General features: G+C 43.5%; 1 protein-coding gene across 1 annotated transcript; it reads left to right on the top strand.

Annotated features, from left to right (window-relative positions):
* Positions 1-16,051: 16,051 nt before the first annotated feature.
* On the top strand, positions 16,052-21,825 carry LOC100839540 (beta-hexosaminidase 3). The gene is made up of 14 exons (XM_014900140.2): positions 16,052-16,399; positions 16,483-16,557; positions 17,347-17,382; positions 17,493-17,604; positions 18,259-18,329; positions 18,662-18,792; positions 19,032-19,097; positions 19,324-19,424; positions 19,766-19,825; positions 19,909-19,942; positions 20,069-20,167; positions 20,246-20,305; positions 20,759-21,009; positions 21,478-21,825. The coding sequence occupies exons 1-14, from the start codon at positions 16,091-16,093 to the stop codon at positions 21,642-21,644; spliced, it is 1,572 nt and encodes a 523-aa protein (XP_014755626.1). The 5' UTR covers positions 16,052-16,090; the 3' UTR covers positions 21,645-21,825.
* The last annotated feature ends 261 nt before the right edge of the window (positions 21,826-22,086 follow it).

The raw sequence follows: 22,086 nt of genomic DNA, 5'->3' as shown, positions 1-22,086 counted from the left end.
TTTCTGTTCATCGCATCTTTTAAAATCAAATTGTTATTCATGGCGAGAGAAAATGAAGCCACATGTAAGGCTACTCAAGCCAACAATACTGGTGCTTAGTTGTCCAAGGAGCCGTTGACTCCACACAAGTGGAGAACACAGCTAGGCTAGATGCCATCACTAAGTGCGTGCATCTCACGTAGCAACGAGCATCTGCTTTGTTGGTTTCTCCCTGATTAGTGATTAGTCGAATTTCCCGAGGATTATATCATGGTATCAACCCCCAACTCGTGGCGCACGAGCGGCGCCGGGTGCCAGCCAGAGCAGAGCAGTAGATCACTAGGGCAGGGATAGCGATTTGGATCAACCGCCGGCAAGTACAATATTGGCAGATTCACATGACAAGTAAGCAGCGGTGTGGCGTCGCACTCGCACAGCTGTGCCCGGCGGCTAGGCTTAGCGCAATCAGCAACAGCACCGAACGCACCGACGACACCAACGGCGGGCAACGAGGAGCACGCACACGGGGCCAGGCGAGTCGTTCCATCGTTGTTAGGTTCTGCTTGCGATCCGGGCGGTTCGTTGCAGCTACATCTACTGCGTGCGACCACGACAGGGAGACGTTTCGGAATCCAGCTTTGCAGTAAACGACCGGATTTTATTCTCTTTTGACGGAAACCGGATTTTATTCTCGACAGTATAAAATTCAATCTCTCCGGTTCGTGACTTGCCAACGAATGATTCACCGTTTCCTTTGTTCGTCAGGTGTATTTCCTCCAAGCTGTCACCGTCAGGCCTCAGCCTCAGTCGTTGTCGGATCCTAGCTAGGTATGTATAGTTGTTGGGTAACTTAATTGTTGCCCCACAATCATGCAATTGGGAAAAAATAACATGACATGCAAAAATGCACCCATTAGAGTACGGTTTAGCTGGTACAAGCAGTACTCCAAAAAGGAGAGTGGCATTAATTAAGTGGAAGTATTAGTGCCTGTTTCTTTTCAAATGGATTGCGACGTTTAGCGTGATGATCTCTGCCCTGGACAAATCTTATAAATCAAGCAAAGGAAATCATATGAATTTTTTTAATACATGTCTGTTCCATGTGATGGCAACATGGCATGCAACAGCAATCAGGTAGTAGTACCAACTTTGTCAAGGCAATGAGCCTATGACCCTCAGTTTCCTATCCTCGTAAATTGGACTGTGGACATGAAGTTTGGTGAGAGATGCGAGCTTGATTGCCCAATGCACCTGACAAATTAAGGACCCATATGCAATCTGTCTATGCGATCGGTCTTGAGGTCTTCGTGTGAGTGTGTGACTGCACCGGAAACAGCTTGTATATGGGCCTCTCTCCCCACGCAGCAATATACTTGCATACATATATAGCCCAATAGTTGGATAAATGGTCATGTCAGACCATTCGCGGATAGAAAAGGTCCCGGGTGTAATTTAAGCATCGGTCGGATCCACCTGCCAGTCCCACATTTCTGAAGGTTTATGAAAGTAATTTTCTTAAACCACTAGTGCTCTTCTAAAACTGTAACAAAAGCGAGCTACTAAAAATCACCACCAACGAGTAGTCACTATGTGTAATCGTAATGTACATTGCCTAATCATAATGTACTAGCTTGCCCCGCGCGAGCAAATGGAAAGGAGCTAGACCCTTTCTGTATTTGTCCGTTCTATTATCCGCATATTTTGATGTGTTTGTTTTTCTTTACACACAACCATGAAACTTTTCCCATTATTACTCATTTTTGAAAACCTCTTATTGTTTCAGTTTTTTTCATATAATCAGGACAACGGGAAATATGTACATTTTCGGAAGAACACATGGCCTTTTATGATGCATCAACTAAATCACATTACCCCTATGTCTTGGCTCCAGGCACAGCAAAAAGTCAATGCAATAAAGTTGTATTCAGCCTAGTTAATGTACCATTTGCATCAGTATATACAGTACTCCAGTGAGCAAAAATATCTAGCACGGAAAATTGCGTTGAGATCTTAGGATTGGAATCATGAGACTTGAATATTTTTACCACTATTAAATACAATGCTAGTACATATCAAATACATCAAGGTAGTTATCAGCATTTGCAGAAACAGGCTCTCTCCCTGCCTTGACCCCCAATCCCTGTGTGGCCTGCTCTTTACCCTGCCAATTCAAACCATTCTCTTCTCGTCGTTGATGATATCTTCTAGCACACTCTCAGAACAGAGATTAATGAAATAATCTCAAACATAAACAGAGTCGTCATCAGAAAATACCTCCTTTCTAGGGTTTCCTTAAGTCGATGAACCACTTGTTTATGTGTACTATTGACGTCTAGCAGTAAATCTTGGATGTTGAGAAATTACCTCCATTTTTTTCAATGTTTGTCAAACAGAAGCATAAAATTGAGCAAAATCACATATCAGAATACAAGACTGGACCACTCGAGCGATGTAGTATCTGATCATGAACTTGCATTGGATGCCTTTTCTCCTGGGTTTTTTTCCTCGGATAACCACAGGTCTTATCAGAGAATAATTGTTTATCATTGCAAAATCACTACCAAACTGTTGAAGACCTGGACCATAATAAATAGATAAAAGCCAAAAAAACATTGAAACGAAAATGGTTGCCAGAGTGATTGATTTCTTGAATGCTTGGTAAAATAAGTCCTTGTCATATTTTGACCATTAAGCTCGTGTTTGTTTGCTCATGTAGGAATGATAATTAAGTTGAGTTGCAGTTTCAAACGTGTGATTCTCTGTTCCCCATTATCATAGTTCTTTCCAAAAGGATCAAAATTGTAAGAAAAAGACACAAACCAAGAAGACATGGGAGAAATCAGTACCACGTGATTGGAGTTGTATATGTATAGAATGGCAACCAATCAAACTGAAGACTGCAAATTTAGATACTGCAACCAACAATTGCATCAACAATGTTACGTTCACGTAATCTATCTGAAAAGGTATAGGTACATAGCAAAACAGCCCATCAAACTGAAGACTAGAAATGTAGATACTGGAACCAAAAACTGCAGCAGCAATGCTATGTTCAAATAATCTATCTGAAAACGTGAAGTAATGGAACTAACAACTGCAGCAAGAATGCTATAGCAAAACTGCCCATCAAACTTAAACAAAATAATGTGTCTCGAACCATGATGGAACCAGGAGCAGCTGAATGAGGAAACAGAAAGGTGTGGGGCGAGCAGAGCGCAGCAGCGCGGAGATTAGAATCGGCGGAGCGACGATGGCGGTCATGGATACGTGACCAGAAGGAGGGGAACTGGGCGAGACGCCTTCGGCGTAGCTGAGGGGCCGTGGTGATGAGCAAATCCTATCGAGGAATCGGGAGAGGGAAAAACAATAGGGATAAGGAGGCTGTCATCCACGGACCTCGCCGAAGGAAGTGACTCCAAGCAGACCTGCGCCCGTATTCAGACGGAAATAATTGCCCCCGAGAAGACAACTGGAAGGCATCTGGCACCTTCCCATTGCCTGAGTAACGCACGACGGGGCGAAAATTTTCACAGGCACTGCTCCAAGCGGTCACTGCGGCTTGCAAACAGGCCAAGCATGAGGAGAAAACACAGCGGCGGCACCCGCCTCGGTGCCGTGGCGGCCGGAGGGACCTGCATAAACGGCAATCACACAACCAGCAAGGAAAATCAAACCATCCCTCGCGCCCCCAAAGCCTAGGCATACCTGATGTGAAACACCGCCTTCAGAGAGCACAGAACACAAAGATGGCCCGCCGGCGTCACCCACTGCCAACTCCAATGAACACTTCCACGGAATCCCTATAAATAGGAGGCAGAAGAAGCCACCAGAACGAAGTCACCGATTCTAAACTGCCACTGCACGCGCTCTAGAAGAGTCCCAAAGCCAGCGCATGGAGCACTCGTCGGCATGCATGCGGGCTAGCCGCCCAACCAACCAACATACGCCAGCGCACTAGCGTGCCCTCCGCTCCACGAGTGACCCCCGTGCGCCAATCAAAATCACGCCCTTCTCGCTGACAGCAACGACCAACCTACCTACGACGTCCACAACGGGCCACAGCCAGACACTGACACCTCGGTGCACACGAGCGACCGACAAACCGGAAGCGCAGGAAAACCACACTTACCGGTGGTGGCATCTCGAGTGTAATTCTAATATATGCTACAGGAACGATGAAAGCGACTTGTGGAGCGAGGAGAGGGCAAAGAAACCTTCGGCTTTAGGATATGGATGTTATATTACATAACTGACATACGCACTATATATGAATTTTAAAATAGATGTATCATTATTATTTTTCTAAGAAACAGCTTTATTTATGAAAAAAGAACAGTTAAGTCCACGTATTCCCTAAGGTTTCACTCAACTCGACTGCTTAACCCCCCATTGATGTTTAATAATCTTTATTTAGTCTCCTCATGTTTGCAAAACCAATTAAATCACCCTTGGCCCACTCTAGACTCGTCATGGGCGATTGTGTGGTCTCATATGCTCACCTGCTTGGTTTTCGCAGAGCAGTTGCACCTCGCCATGAAATCCTAACACTCGGCAACCCACTAAGGCGTTATAGGAGCCGTCCACATAGACATAGTGGAGTGGCGCAGAATGGTTAGCTAGAGCCTGTCAACCCATCATAAACATACACAGAGCTGAAGGTGGCTACCAAAACGAAGCACACACGTAGAAGCACGGGAACCAGAAGAGCTCCCCCTCACGGCCCTCTCCCCCTCGAAACCCTAGTGCCGCCACCCAGACCCTCGCCGCCGCCGGAGCGTGCCGCGGGTTAAAGCCCGTGCGGCGTCGGTGGCGGCGGGGCCCTGGTTCTAGGCTGCACATGGAGGGGATTGGATGCTGGCGGCCCGCCCTAGCAGCGGGATCTGCACTGGCCGAGGCACGTGACAGCTGCGGCCGGCGCTGCGTCCCGGCGGTACATTCTGGCGGTAGCGTCTGGCCCGGGCACATTTCGGTGGCGGAGGCCTTCCCTGGCTGCTGCTGTTTGCGGTGGCGGCGGCCTGCTGTTTGGGTCAGATCTTCGGCATGGAGGCGGCTCCCTCTCCCGAGTGAGGCAAGAGAGGCGACGACATGTTGCTCTCCGGTCCTCATGGCGAATCTGGCAGGCGTGGCTTCAATTCGTTCAGGGCTAACGATGGCAGCACTCACGGGAGTCGTTACCTCGTTGAAGGCGGCGTCACTGTGCTTTTCCCACCTTCCGCCTAGTTGTTCCAGGGGAAACCCTAGATCCGGGTCTCCCGGATCAAACGACGGCGACACTTTAGGTGCCGTTTTTCCTCTTGGGGCATCGTTTTGGAACATGTGCTGCCTTAAGGGGTTTGGTCCTGGTCATCGATGTCAGGTCTGGCATGATGCAATGCTTCGATCCATGTCCTGAAGATGGGTTGGTGGAAGAAGGTGGCGGTTGTTTCTAGAGCGTGAGCAGATGGCACACGTTGTGGATTCGCCTATCCGGTTCTGTCCAGTGCGGCCTTCGGATTTCGATGTTGGCGGTGGTATGCTGTCAGGGCAGTCGGCCCCGATAATGGCCACACCTTCATCGATCTTGTAGGTATAGCTTGGTGGCTTTGGGGTGTTTTGATCGATGTATTCACTTTGTCAGGTTTGTTAATAAATCAATAAAATGTGGCTATGTGCATCTTTTTTATGCAGAGGCCGGGGGTTTCAACCTCCTTTTTTAAAAAAAAAAAAACTGAATGCGGTGGAGGGCGGCTCGTATAGAACGACGAGGGCGCGCTGGCGAGCCTATGAGATGGGAAAGTGCAAGTGCCATAAGATCTCCAACTATAACCATAATGGGAAAAGATAAAAAGATTTTGGATTCGGTTCAATTATGCACACCTGACTTGCAATCAAAGATTTTATATTAGTCTTGTATTAACTAAAAATGCGGGTGCAACCAACGATTGCACCGGTACAATTTAGGACAACAAGATTATTTTAGTTTCTTTCTTCATCATATTTCTTGACATGGAGAGGAAGAAAGAGTCCAAGACTTCACTAGGGTTAGATATAAACTTGATCACTCGAGGAAAAACTCTCGCTTGCAACGAAACTCCATGCTTAGAGGCCCAACAATCTGACAATTAAGAGTGAGCAACAACAAAGATAATTTGCATCATCTACCATCACCATATGTTTTCTAGAGCCGTTGTCGGGTAGGTCTTTGTGGTGTTGTTCCGGATCCTACTTCCCCGTCAACTTGCTGATTTCTAGCACCGTTGTCGGGAAAGTCTTTGTTATAAATATTATTCCTTTCTCTTTAGGTTTCTTATAATATTCTTGTTTTTGCTTTCTTTTAAATAGAAAATTCAAAAAAAAAATTGCACTTTGGATTTGTCAAGATGGATGCTACAACTAAGCCGCAGGATTTCACTAAGACTCCTAATTCTCGGTTTATTAACAATCTTATTGTTCCTCCTTATTTGTTCATAAAAGATACTATCTCTTTGGGTTTATAAGTCTTGCACGTGTTTCTAGGTCATCAATTTGTTCAACTAAATATGTATTATATTATACTAGTACAATGTCCGTGCGTTGCCACGGTCTCTTAAACACATGCACGTAAAAATTCATATTTATGGAAATGACAACAACATAACTTTTCGAAATGAACAGAATAAATGAGTGATAATCAAAGCGTCATTTACTTCCTAATTCAAGTCAAGTGTGGCATGTGCGATGTCTGCACGGACGGTGTCATGACCCCCATTTGTATTTAATTAAAGGTTCTTACTGTATTTACTTAAAGGCTCTTACAGACCTAGCATTGGAACACATGAACAACAAATGACACAATTGAAAGAAACCATTCTAGGTTCTAGCCCAAAACAAATAATTTGTTCGTCCATGATACTGATACTGGTTTCAAAATCCTTTCTATTAATTGTGTAGCAACGTATGAACCTGAAATAGGTTGAAAAAAAATAAAGACATCGTCTCATTGTTAATGTGCTGTCTTGAGCTGTGTTTTGTAATCTTCTATTGTTTGGACCCGTGAAACAACTAAAGCTACTTACTCTTCTATTGTTTGGACATGTGAAATAACTGAAACTATTATTTGTTAACTCAAGCGAAGACATTGCAATCTGCACTATCCTCTGAACAAAAAAAATTCTCAATCCGCGACGGCCATGTTGCATTCGTAGCTCACAGAAAACATAGATTGGAGTAGAAAAGGTCAGAAGTGAAGTTCTTGAATTGCTTGATTGTCATTTCCTTATCTGGTTGAACATAAATCTGAACCAAACCACACATGAAATTTTTTGAGTTCAATCAACACAACGGATATCTTACACCATCTTCGCTGTGCTTAATCAACTGAGCTCAACAGGGAAGCCAATAAATACCCAAATCTAGTACAACACCTGAATCTTGCAATACCTGTGTGTATGTATGTATATGATATATGCATCAAAAATTCTAGTAAAATTTTGCAATTTTTTCCCAGCTAATCCCCTCGTGGAGGAAGATGAGGGACATCATGGTGGCCACATTGATCATCCTCTTCACCATGATAAACAGGGCGGATTCCATGCAAGCCTTTCACGCGTTCCCACAAACACCTTCTGCCCACAGCTGCAGGACTGGGGATGGTGGTAGGACGAAGCATAGGTAGAGAGTAGGGAGACCTGAGGAGGAAGAGATGAAAAATCTGCAATAAGATGATGCATATGCCTAGTAGTCGAAGCTGGAAAACAACACCAGAGGCTCATCCCCAATCCGTTTCCCTGCTTCGGCTGCAACTTCGCGGCCACCACAGTATTGGCCTTGTCCACCCTCCTTCACCAGCCAAGGTCCTACAGGATCCACCAATGGCGGACAGGGGCAGAACTCGACGACAACCCTCCAACCTCCAAGGAACCAACCCCTTTTCATCGCTCCACCGTTGGCCTCATCTTCCTCCGTGTGATCGCGTAAGCCGCCGGTCGCCGCCAGCCTCGTCTGCTCCATGTCGCCCTCTGCACGACCCTGCCGCCATCCTCATCTCCTCCGTGAGGCCCGCCAAACCACCCCGCCGCCGGCCTCGTCTCCTCCGCATGGCCCTCCGCCCTTCCTCTGCGCCAAGCTGGCGCCACCCGCTCTGGAAATCGAGGCCGCCACCCCTTTTTAGATAGATCGCGCTTTCCTTTTTTCCTAGCATGAGTACATGACTCAGGTGGATTTTCTTTCGACGCGGACAACGGACGAAGCGAAACAGACGACGACGAAGGAAGCTTTACTCTCTTTATTATTTGGGTAGATTGCTTAAAAAGTAGTATACCGCTAGACAAAATTTGTCATCGAATGAATATTTTAGTGATATAAATTTTGGACATATAACTTATATCTCGTTAGTTATGATGACTTAAGAACATGTGCATGCCATATAATGCCGAACGGATCGAGAGAGTATATAACAACTGGAATGAAGGAACATGTTAAGATTTTTAGGCTTTATCAGCATGTTGCTGTGTTGCAAATTGGAAGGAAGTGAGGGTAATATGATTGATATGTTTGGATGCCATCATGTAGTTGTCATAAGCATACGCATATTACTAGCATACAAATAATCTCGAGAAGGGTATAAATATGATCTGGAGCGAAGATAATAGGATTGCAGTAGCTGCCACATCCGGATTTTTGTTGCTTTCATGTGGCTTGTAGACCCCGGACTGCAGAAAATTTGTTCATAATCTTAGGAAGAAATGTTCAGGTATTATATCTCATATGTACCTTCTTTGACTATTGCATTGGCAAGCTAATGATGTGTTCATGTATTGCAATGAGAAGAACGATCCAGCTCTTGAAAGATAAAGACGTGTACCTTGTAGTAATAGCAAAATACATAGTATCCGAGTAAGTGAGCAGGGAAAGCTAGCTATAAAACTAACTTGTAGACAAAGTGGAGGGAGAACACAAGTTCCGGCTGGTAGTGGCAGCCAGATATCCTGAGCTGTGCTGCCTGTGCAGAGGAGGAGGACCTAGCGACCACGGAGGCAGGAATTGGAAATGGCCTGTGTGTTGGGTGGGGGCAAGAACCAAAGCATCAAAATTTCAACATTGGCTTGAAAAAGGTATAAATCGGAAGTCGGAACTAGTCGTTTCTCTTAGTGTCTACATAACGCAAGCATAATTAAGCTCTAACTAGTCATTTTCTCTTAGTGTCTACATAACGCAAGCATAATTAGGCCCTGTTGGTTAAGTTTTACTTGTGACTATTGCTTTTTTGCTTATAAATAAACCAAAAAGATTTTAGCTTTTTTTTTAGAACCTAGCAGGAGCTCTGCTTTTTCATTGAAATGGACAAGAAGAGTTACAATGAAGGCAAAAAGAAACCATGCCAATTACAAACAACTGGCCGGTTTTATAAACAAAAGAGACTACTCACTACACTCCTCCACGAGGAGGCCACATTCTGATCTAATGAAAGAACATACACTGCGTGGCAAGGATCTGCAATCCTTAAAAGTTCTCTGATTTCTTTCCTTCCACAAATGCCACACCACCATGCTAGCCCACACAATGTCATGATTTTTCTTCCTCGAATTAATCTTCAGTAATCGATTCCACCATCCACTTAGCGAAGTGCTTTGCTCAGCAGCTCTACACATCCTCGGCCTCTCAATCAAGAACGCCCAGATTTCTTTGGAAAAGGGGCATTCAAGAACAAGGTGTCTCGCCATCTCCATCTCCTGGTCACAAAGGCAACATTGGTCGTCATGAGGCCAACCCCTCGCAGCCAACCGATCTACAGTCCAAAGCCTGTTCTGAAGCAAAAGCCACAGGAAGAAGCGAATTTTGCCCTCACATCTGACGCTCCAAACTGAACCGAGGGCCGGTTTAGAAATTCTTCCCAAGAACTGCATCTCGTAAGCAGACTTGGCGGAGTATGAACCTGTGGCGTCAAACTTCCATTTAATTGAGTCCTCCTCCTCATGAAGTACAGTAGCTTGGGCCTTCTCCCAAATGAAAATGAAGTGCTGTAGCATATCAAGAGAATCAAGCCGGTGCAGCCCCCGAATCCATTTGCCCGTGCCCACAGCCTCGCATAGTGTAATTTTCTTTAATCTTGCCAGTTTATAAAGATCCGGGGCTAGGTCCGCGAAAGCTCCATCATGCGTCCAATTATCCAGCCAAAATCTGATCTTCTTCCCGTTGCCAACTGAGATGTCAGTGCAAGCCGCGAATAATGCCATGTCAGTATGCTCACAGGGCAGTTTCATCCATTTCCAAGGTCTGTCCACCGAATCCCAAGTATGCCATGCCCATCTCAACCTCAACGCTCTTCCAAACATCCTCAAATCCTTCACTCCAAGCCCACCAATTTTTTTTGGTGCACACACTGTCTTCCAGTTCACCGAACATTTACTTCCATGTGTCACCTCTTCTCCGCTCCAAAGAAAGGCCCTTCTCAAACGATCAATCCTTTTCACAATCCAAGCCGGAAAGCACCGATTAATCAATGTCAATCTCCCCTGCCTGGACAGCATCTTTCCCTTCCATGTCTTGAGCTTTCCAGCCATTTTATCAATCAAAGGTTGTATCTCAACTCTCCTTGGTTTGCGCAAGCTAAGGGGCAGCCCCAGGTTAGAACAAGGAAACTGCCCCCGATCACCTCCAAAACCCTGCAAGACGCTTTCTAAGTCCAAATTATGGTAGGCAATCGGGAAGACCGAGCACTTGGCAAAGTTAATCATCAATCCAGAGGCCCTTCCAAAACAGTGCAATATTTGTCTCATCCCCTCGATATCCTTCTCCACAGGATTCAAAAAAAGAGCAGCAGCATCTGCATACAAACTTAACCACAGCCTTGTCGCCTGGTCACCAAGGCGAGAAAGAATGCCGCAATCAGTCGCCTTTGCAAACATCGCCTGAAGTGGCTCCATCGCAAGAATAAACAGCATTGGCGACAAAGGATCGCCCTGCCTTAGTCCCCTCATATGTCTAAAAGGAGTACCAAGGATTCCATTCAGCAAAACCCGAGAGGAAGAGGAGCTCAGCATTAGAGCCACCATGTCCCGCCAACGAGGCCCAAACCCAAACTGCTCGAGAACTTCTAAGAGGTAGTCCAAATGCACTGAATCGAAGGCCTTCGCTATATCAAGCTTGAAAAATAACAATGGCTTCTTCTTGACATGAACCAAGAAAGGCATCACACGCCGAGACCACACCAAGGAACACTCGCTTAGCTTTGGCTTTTGGCATTTAGCTTGATATTGTTTATGATCACCTAATAAACAACCAAAGGCACATAAATACATGTTTTCTGGCTCATAAGTCCCAAGTCAAAAGTCACACTTCAAGCCTAACCAAAGCAGGTCTTAGTTAATTGGACACTCAAATATTTTCTAATTGATCTGTTAGCCTCTGCTTGTGCCATACTCCGTATCTATTTCTATAGTTTTTAGGACACTAATTTAAATCTATACCTATTTAAAAAATACGGACCGTTCCCTTCACCACGCAGTTTAGTCGTTCGTCAAGCTTTCCTTCCGTTCGTTCGTCGCCCCGTCCCGCACTCACGGTTTCATTGGGTCGGCCCAATATAGAAAGAAAAATAAATAAATCAGAAACCAATCAGCCTTCCGAACTCATCCACATACACAGCAGTCGGCGGGGAGGGCGGTGCGGGGATTGGCGGGGAAGAGGAAGGGCGACACGGGGGCCGACTGGATCTGGGGAAGACGACGCGGGGTTCGGCGGCCGCCGGTAGGGCTGGACAAATCGGGGAGCGGGGAGGGCAGCGAGGGGAGTCGCAGATCACTGACGTTGCACCGGCTAGAGGAGGGTAGTACGGGGGGAGAGAGGGCAGCGCGCCATGGCAGGGACGAGGTCTACTTGGAGATCGTCCCGTCGGGTCTCCGTGTCGTGCGTTGTGAGGGAGACGAGTAAGGGATACGAAAGTGGGTTAGATTAGTTGTGAAGTTGAGCTTGGTGGGCCAAAATTCTAAACCGGGCTGCCATGTACGTTTAACTAAATCAGGCTATTCGGGTACAGGAAACTGAAACCGGATTGTCCGAAGTAAATCGGGTTTTTAGAGTTGGCACCCGAAAATTCTCTTTGGGTTTAGGCCTTCCGATTTTTCGGGTTCAGGTTTTTTAGATTCGGGATAAAGGTATCGAGTATTGTGTCCGGTCTGAGTTGGCAAACACCAATTAGTTTGGACGCTGAATCATAAAGCCGTGAAATATATAGTCCTAGTTTTTCGTAGCAACAATACAAAAGTCTTGTAGCATCTGTAATTTGTTAGTAGTAACTTTTTGAACATGTGATGTGTTTTGTTGTCCGTATCAACGTACGGACATTTCTGCTAGTAAAATAAAAAGACAATAACCGTGTCGCCGTGTTCCCTGGGCGTGCGAAACAACTACACACAAAAATGCAAAATTTTAGGACAGTTGGAAGCCGCCGCGGCACTGCCTCCCAAAATGGTATTTTTTCTTTGCTGGGCTGTCCATTGCTGGCATGCTGTTGCTGGGCCTCCAGGAAATTAGGAGGCTAGGTGGGCGAAAATTAATGCTCTCTCGAAAAAAAGGTGACTCAAATCAGATTTAGGCCAAAAAAGTCTCAGCGCCAGGTAAACCGAAACAGATTTAAAAAGCTAAGATGACCTCTTTAGAGGAACGGAGGGAGCAGAAGACGAGGCCACCGCTCGATTTGCTCAGGAAGCGGCGGAGTAGCTCGTGCGAGAGAGGAGAAATCAGAGAGAGTCGCGGAGAGGTGACTAACGATTTCAGGACATGTACAATATGATGAACTCAGTCTTCTCTTAGCGATGACACATAGGATAAAATTTGATGTGAAAGAGAGAGAAACGAAGAAAAGTCACAAGCCTTTTCTTAATTAAGAGATAATTTCTTCACAAGAATGATAAGGCAAAGATAAGGCAAATTTATCATCGTACTAGATTTCACCTTTTCTTAGCATTTATTTAGTTAATTTTATTCATCTAAACATTAATTCTAAGATAGAACACTAAGACATAACTCATTGTACAACATATTTTGTTGTCTTTTCTAATTGACGTGAAATATCTGAAATAAGACAGTTTTATCGACCATTGGATTTAAAAAGCCATCCGATCTGCGCGTCCAGAAACTGGCGTGTCTTCTTGTCTTTCTTTGGTTTCTATTGGGCTGATTGATTGCAAAGACTACAAGTGGGCTTTCTGTAGGCTCTTTTTGGGACTTATATTACGTTGGGTGGGGGGCTGGTTTGGAGCTTTTTTCAGAAGGGAAGCAACTTTGCCTCTTGAAAAAAGCAGCTTTGTGAAAGCCAAGAGCCGTCAAAGCAGCGACTTTCTTTCGGTTCCCCTCGTCTTCGATCGTGGATTCGGCATCAAGTGACGAGGGGAACCATAGATCAACATTTTGCAGTCGTTTGTCTATCTTCTTTGTGAGGTTTTGTGTCCTCACGATGGCGTCCTGGCGGAGGAGGCGACGTCGTATGGAATAATGGTCTCCCGGCTCCATCCTCTTTCTGGCGTAGTCAACATGATCTACTCCATGGAGCTAGTGGATCTCGCGGTTTGTTTTTTTGTTATTTTGTTCTTTTTCCTCGTCAGTTCGGCGATGAATCAGCAGTTCGACAACCTGTCTTGCAAGGGGTGTGTTCCCGACCAAAGTCCATTCAACGATCTTAAGTTCTCATCGGTTGCGGTGAGCGACTAACGTGGCTATTTAAAACCTATGATGTTAGTCCAGTTTGTGCATGTTTGATCTTCTACAATTTCATCACCATCAACATGGAGAAATTTCAAGATACAGATGACGGCTCTAGAGATTGTTTCTTCAAAGAACCTTGATGTAACTTTTAGTTTCATTAGGGATCTTTGTTGTCGGTTTGTTCTGTCTGTTTTCGATCCGTTGTACTCGTTACTTTGTTTATTGATTCAATAAAGCAGCCAGATGCTTCTAAAAAAACAAAGAAAAAGGGTAAGCTAAAAATTGTTACATACTCTCTCCAATTCATAATAAGTGTCGCATTATGTGTCGGAAAGGAGTACCATTTTTTAGTTTTCTTTTTTTGTCTTCGCAATATTTATTGTTTCTTTTTCTAGATGGCCAAGGAACCCCTATATTTTTCTTATTAAAATTCATTGCAACACCTCTTAGATATATTTTTTCATTCATGAATTTTTCAACTAGTGAACATCCTTTTGTATTAGTTTTTGTTGAAGGTATTATGCTCGGTTTGTTAGGAAAAGATGGGGGGGTATTATTTTTTATTTGAGGGAAATGGGGGGTATTATTTACTTGATAAGCACATCCAAGAACGTTTTGGGCCATGAATTTGATTAGCTCAGGATCAAGCAAACCGTAATCTGTAGCAGATCTCCAAGAATGGCATCTGTACTGAATGAATGTGGATACCCTTGACCTTGAAGATCGAACTAGCTAATGGCAACGTGAATACCGCTCTTTCAGGCCATCCATCTAGCTACTCGATCTAATCGCCGCGTTCAGGCAGTGCTCTTATTAATTTATGGCTACTCTGCCTAAGCCAGCACTGCATGCGTTGATATAATCTTCTTTGCTGTCCAAATCCGGTTTACTAACGCCCACTTTCAGGTCGTGGATGCCTCGAACAGGAGGTAATCATGGAATTAATCCCTAACATTGTATTGCTTGCACAAAGAGCAACTTGCCAGTTTAGGCCCTGAAGATACGAGTCCCACTAGTAGCAAGGTCAATGCAGGCTCCAGCACGTTTTAACATAATTTACGAGTTTAAGACGGGTGTGCAGATCGTAGAGAATCAGTTCCAGCTCGTCTTAGTACTATCCTTAGACTTTCTTAATAACGGGGAATCATACACCGATCGGTGCAGCTAGCACATGGATAGAGTAGTACGCGTGCACTGCATGCATCAGGTGCTCAGGGAATCAAACGATTCTTATGATATACCACTAAATGAACTGCTCACTCCGCTACATCCATATTTGAGCAAATTTGAGACAATATGAATCGGAGGAAGTATCAAAGTTTTTTTGAGGGTACCGACTGATCTTTAGCAACACGATCCTCCCCCTTCAAACACTGCTTCATGTACTTCCTCCGTACCTAAATATAGCTGGCCAACGGGCCGGACTTTTTGAAAAAGCTCGCGAGCCCGCCATGCCAGGCCCATTACGGGCTCGGCCCGGCATGATTATAAACGGGCCGTGCCGGCCCGTGACCCGTCTTGGGCCGTGCCTGGGCCTCAGCCTCAAGCCCGCGGGCTGGCACGCACGGCCCGTTTAACATTTTTTTTATATTTTTTACAGCCCACGAGAGGGAAATCATGACACACAAAATATTTGCAGAGGGATAGACTCGAACATGGATCTCCACCTCACTAGAGCCACTTGACCACGTGATGTTTTGTGACTAATACTAGTGTGCGGCCTTCTTGTATGCTTATTTGGTCGGAAAAAATTAACTGTGCTGCAACTGGACCGCTGCCAACTGTGAGGCCCACCATGCTAAACGGGCCCGGCCTGGCCCGATCGGGCTCGTGTGCCGTGCCTGGGCTGGGGTTTTGCCGGAACGGGGCTGTGAGGCCCACCTATAAACGGGCCGTGCCGGGCCCGGGCCGGCCCGTTGGCCAGCTATATTCCTAAATACTTAAGTCAGACTTTTAGTACATCGTACCACATAATATAATCTCCCTTCCCGGCACGGCCCGTTGGCCAGCTATATTCCTAAATACTTAAGTCAGACTTTTAGTACATCGTACCACATAATATAATCTCCCTTCTCAAACAGTGCTTCGTATAGATCCTCTATGATAAGTCAGACTATAATTGAACGACTAAATATCTCGGGATGTTCTTGCCATCTGCAAGAGCATTAAGTGTACACAATCTCGAGATACATCATCACCTAAATTAATAATGTTTGTATTAGCATTTGGTAGTCCGTACACAACGTCGCAACCCATACTCTTCTTGCTTTCATCAAAGGTCACCGTAGATTCCTAAAAATAACTGACCGAGCCAGGAAACCACCCACATGCCAATATGCCATCCCTCGCTCCGCCGAGATATACATACATACATATGTGGGTTCTGCAGACAAAGTGACATACCTGCGTACCGTGCAGCTCCGCTCTGCAGGTTAGCTCGCTCGCCGACATGGCGATGGCGATGAGGCTTATCCTGCTGCTCCCCGTGATCGGCTGCGCCACCGCTGCTGGCGGTGGGCGCGTCGATCTGTGGCCAATGCCGGCGTCGGTCAGCAGTGGGGACAAGGCACTCTACGTCGCCAAGGACCTCAAGATGTCGGCGGTCGGGAGCAAGTACGCCGACGGGAAGACTATCCTGGTAGAAGCCTTCCAGAGGATAGTGTCAGTCATCCAGATGGACCATGCTATCGTTGGCAGTTACGACAGGCTTCCTGTGCTCACCGGTGTTAATGTAGTTGTCCATTCCCCGGATGACGAGGTATGCTTGATGAGCTGCAGGGTTGCTTCTGACGCTTCTTCTTTTTGGTGTGTTGTGTGTTTTCCTCATTGATCTTACTGCAGCTCAAATTCGGGGTGGATGAATCATACAACCTGTCAATTCCTGCAACTGGCAGCCCGATGTATGCCCAAATTGAGGTCGGTAAACTCTTGACTGCAGATGTTTTTGCTTGTGCTTGCACGAAACAGAATAAAATCCTATTTTACAGAAAACCAAAGAAAGAAACTGGATGTGCCACAAACAAATTTAGTTATACTATCCGGATGGTTGACATATAAATTGCCTTGCAAAATTTGACAATGTGCTAAACCCCATCTTGCAAAGCAGTCACTTGCTTTCCTTTCATTTTAATTAGAAGAATGTACCGTTATATTCAATACATAACAGAATATTAAGTGCTCTTATGTATGTCTTTTATGCTGTATTGGCAACACCTATGTTGGAATGATCTAGTAATTTTATTTTATTTTATTTTAGAATAAAGGAGCTCAGCACCCGATTTCATTAAAGAAATCAACCAGTTCAATGAAATAGTAAATCTGGCAGATGGCATGCCGTGGATGCTATTGTACTGTAGTGATACCTTCTTTTAGATGTTCTGCCCGCACAGTTACTCTGTATAGGCTGCACCAAGTCCTCTTGATGATCTATCCACAGAATGCTGGTTAACATAGTACTCCACCATCCCTGATATACAAACAAGGATTTAGGCATGGAATTTTTGAAGAATAACTACCGTGTCATGTCCATACAACAGCGTACTCACTTGGAAAATAACAATTAGCAGTGAAATTATTTTTGTACCACGTGTCTGAAGAACAAGGTTTGGCAACAATAAGTGTTCACCCTTGTCGCACGGTGTAGGCAACCTTATCCGTTGTACACATTGTGACACACAGTTGATTTCACTTCACTACATTTTGCAGGCACAAACAGTTTTTGGGGCGCTTCATGCTTTGGAGGTAACTTCACATGATTTATCCACTTCAAGTGATATTATGCAGGACCATAGATAAAGTTCAGCGACAATAATATTTCCAGACAACGTGACAGTAAGTTTGTATTGTTGCAGACAATTAGCCAATTGTGTTACTTTGATTTTGTTTTGAGCATAACTCGACTTGATTCGGCTCCTTGGACTATCATGGACATGCCAAGATTTCCTTATCGAGGGCTTCTTATTGGTAAGATACAGTCTGAATTTTCTCTTCATTTATAACCGTAATTGTCGTCACTATTCAGAGTAATAAAGCTCACGAATGGGTTCCTCGAAGTTCTTATACAAAGTACCTATATTGTCAATCTAGCTCCACTTCCATTAGTTCAAAATTGTTTCTCTGTTCTTATATAAATTACCCACATATTGTCCCTGAGAAATAAGTAAGGCTAAAACATGCATGGCATTATGACAGGTCACTTATATAGAATGGCCACCAAATTGCTACGGCATAAACAGTATAATAAGGCCAACTGTGAAAGATTAGTACATAGTAAAATTAGACAAACACCACACAATAATAACCAGCTATATCATAAGTCTTGATTTTCACCTCTTGATATTACACATAACTATGAATTACATATCATTTCTGCTCATCTATTTCCATTTCTGAACAATTGTCAGTCTATATTTCATTTTATTGACAACCATCGTTACAAGCAATACTGAGATTGGTTACACATGCTTTACAGTTTACACTTCCTATGTTTGAGTTTGATATGCTTCATAACCTTAAGTCTCATGTAAAGATTGGGAACGCATACAGGCACAGTTACTTATCATCTTTGCACTATTTGATGAAAGTTCTTGATATTAAATTGTGCACTGTATGCTGCAGATACTGCAAGGCATTATCTTCCTGTCCCAGTAATCAAAAGTGTAATTGATTCAATGACCTACAGTAAGTTGGTACGTTTGACCTTTCACCCTCAAACAAGTTCTGTTTTTCATTGGTCTCTTATATGTATGCTCCTTAAGTTCGCGATGTATCAGGTGAAAACCTTTATTCAATGAAAACTTGAAAACTTTCAGTTCAATCCATTAGATCTCAAATAAACGGATGAGATGAAAACTTTCAGATGTTTTTTTTATTACCTTTCATCTCATCCATTTATCTAAGATTTAGCGGTTAGGGTTGAAAGTTTTCAGGTTTTCACTGAATAGAGGTTTTCACCTGATACATTCCCCCTTAATTTAGTTTTATTTGCATCTTATGTTATGTTTACTCTTTCACCATGCAGAATGTGCTTCATTGGCATATCGTGGATGAGCAATCATTTCCTATTGAAATACATTCATACCCAGAACTATCAAATGGTGCATACTCCTATTCAGAGAAATATACAATCAGTGATGCACTTGACATTGTACAGTAAGTTTCTCTTATCGTCATATTGGATCTATTTCCCATCAGTTATTACCTAGACTTCCAAGAGCTAAGAGAAGGTTAGCAAAACTATGCAAAATGGCTTCCACTTAGGGCCTCGCAAATTAAGCAATAGTTTTCGAAGTTCCAACCATCTTCCCCTGACATTGATGTGCTCACGAGTAGATATAATTCATCTATGCTTGTAGACTTACCTCGTAAGATGGTTTATCAACAATTTACAGATATGCTGAAAAACGAGGTGTGAACGTCTTGGCTGAGATTGATATCCCTGGGCATGCTCGCTCATGGTAAGACATTTAGTTCTGTGCATTTGTCCAATCAGAATTGTCCGTCTCTAGATTATTCTCCATGGACTACAAGTTTTAATGATGCAAAAATGATCTCATTTGTTCTTGCTCTGCATATTCAGACTATATTATTTGAATCAAGATAGTAGAAATTAGCTCAGTAATGCAATATACAAAAGAACCAAACCTACAATGTGTAATATTTGGTGTATTTTTATTGCTTCAGGGGTGTTGGGTATCCGTCATTGTGGCCATCAGCTAGCTGCCAACAACCACTTGATGTTAGCAATGACTTTACTTTCAAAGTGATCGATGGAATTCTGTCAGGTAATGCAGTAACTATAAACAGAAATCATGGTAGACTCGCACCATACAATTCAGCATTCATCAGTTTAACAAAATCCAACTAGAATAAACCTTTGTCGCCAAAAAAAAATCGCAGTTTGTATTAAATATGGCAAGATCAACAAAAGATGGTTGAATTGCCTGAATAGAAAGTACAGACATTGGCAGAGAAGAAAGTAATAGGGTTTTTTTTTGCGACAGAGTAATAAGTGTTAATATAATCTTTTCTTGTATGTTTTTAAGTTCAAGTTTAAGTACAACCATTGGCAGAGAAGAAAAATAATATAATGTAGATGTTAATATTATTTTTCTTGTCCATGCAGATTTTAGCAAGGTTTTTAAGTTCAAGTTTGTCCATTTGGGAGGTGACGAAGTCGATACAAGTAAGTTTGCAGAAGTCTGTACACAGTACCCCTGCGAATCTATATGTGTTAATAGCTTATTCATTCTTTACAATGGATTTCAGGTTGCTGGGCTACAACACCACACATTAAATCATGGTAAGCACTAAAATGTGTTAATTCATTTGTGTTTTTGATAACCCTTGGTAATAGTTTCCATCAATACGTGTTGCCACTTTTTATCTGTCAGCTAATCCATTTGGAAGTCCTATTCCTGGTGTGCAGGTTGGTTCAACATGGTATGAACGAGTCTGATGCCTATAGATATTTTGTAGTAAGAGCTCAAAAGATAGCAATTTCGCATGGCTACGACATTATTAACTGGTAGGGTGACTGGTATAACTAGTTTGTGCAAATTCAGATCTGTTTACTAGCCGTTGACACACACTTTTATGCTTGTAGGGAAGAAACATTTAACAACTTTGGAGACAAGTTGGACCGCAAAACTGTGGTGCATAACTGGTATCTCCTAACTGCCTGGTGGCTTGCAATATTATTATTTTTTACCAGGATCCTTGTTAGAAAATAATATAAGTGATGCACACAAATTCTGTGGCCAAGTCTATCACAACAAACAGTTTAGACCTTGCCAGAAATACCTAATATAGTATTCACATACGAACTCACAACATGTATAGATTGCTAGATGCGTGAATGTACACCGTTCATAACAAAACAACTGACAGTAGTGTTTCTATTGATAACTGTCCATCATGTAATCAAATAGAGAAACATTTCATATTTTAAGCATAAAAGATTTTCAAAGTAATTGGACTGCAAATATTCAAATAAAATGTATCAGGGTTACATGAACAGATACAGCGTCAAGTAGTTTCTCCTCCCAATTAAGAATTACAACCATTGTTTGTGTATTGGAAATTAACAACTGGTATTTATGTTCTCATATATAAACAGGCTTGGACGTGGAGTTGCAGAGAAAGCGGTTTCTGCTGGTCTGAGATGCATTGTAAGCAACGCAGATAAGTGGTACCTAGATCACTTGGATGCTACATGGGAAGGATTTTACATGAATGAACCATTGGCGAATATTTACAACCCAGAACAACAGAAGTTGATTCTGGGTGGTGAGGTGTGCATGTGGGGAGAACGGATAGACGCATCTGACATTCAGCAAACCATTTGGCCACGTGCTGCGGCAGCTGCAGGTATAATCAGCAATCCCTTACATCTAAATATTATATATTTAGCAAAATATTTGTATGCCTGATATGCTTTATAGTATTGAGAGATTGGAGGCACAACTCACACTGTGTGCATATAAGTTTTGGAAAAGATTGATTTTCAATTTTGTAAGTCAATGACAATATAAAGTTTAATTACTAAATGGCTAGCATACATCAAGCATCTCACATAGGCATCATGAAATCCTATTGTTAATATGTTCTATTTTGAGTTCAATGCTTCGAAGATAGATGAAGAAGCATAGTTTCAGGCTTTCAGTTCTGTGTATCAGTATGAGAAATCTAAGGAACAGAAAACATGTGTGGTGTTACAACTGAAATTATATGTTAAGCATGCAACTTGATATTGTCAAAATATAGCACCAAATTGGTGAAAGCCACCTCTCCATCAAGGCTTTGACTCACCGATTTACTTGTTAATTTAATTTCAAGAGCGGCTGTGGACTCCCGTTGAGAAGCTTGCAAAGAATGTAACAACGGTGACTGCAAGATTGGCACGCTTCAGATGTTTACTGAATGAAAGAGGGGTCGCTGCTGCACCACTAGCTGGATATGGCCGCGCAGCGCCATTGGAACCAGGATCCTGCATGAGGCAATAGGATATTCATAACAGGTAACTATCATTCATACAGGAATGCGCACCAATTCAGGCTTCCTTTTCACCGTTTTGGGCAATTTAAAAGCTCATGTAAATGTAATCCGGAAAGTCCTGTACTTTAAGAGAACGTTTCAACAATATTGCATTCCCTTTTTCGTGGTAATTGTAACCAGTCTACGATATGTGCCCCTGTTTTACTTGCGGTCTAATATTTGAAGCACTTGATCGAGTGAGAAAATCCACAAATACCATTAACTACCGACATGGGGCATGGATCGCCTCCCTCGACCAGTTTCTACACTACCTGCTGAATCGTGTAGGACGAAGAGGCAATACCTTGGCAATCTCACAATGGGGCAAAACAAATCCCGGGATACTCGTTCCAGGCCAGGACGCACAGAGGCGATGCTCGGCGCCCACGAAAGGACCGACCCGAACCCTCG

Source organism: Brachypodium distachyon, chromosome 3, assembly GCF_000005505.3.
Source record: "Brachypodium distachyon strain Bd21 chromosome 3, Brachypodium_distachyon_v3.0, whole genome shotgun sequence".
NCBI lineage: Eukaryota > Viridiplantae > Streptophyta > Magnoliopsida > Poales > Poaceae > Brachypodium > Brachypodium distachyon.
This window is presented reverse-complemented; position numbering and strand designations above follow the sequence as displayed.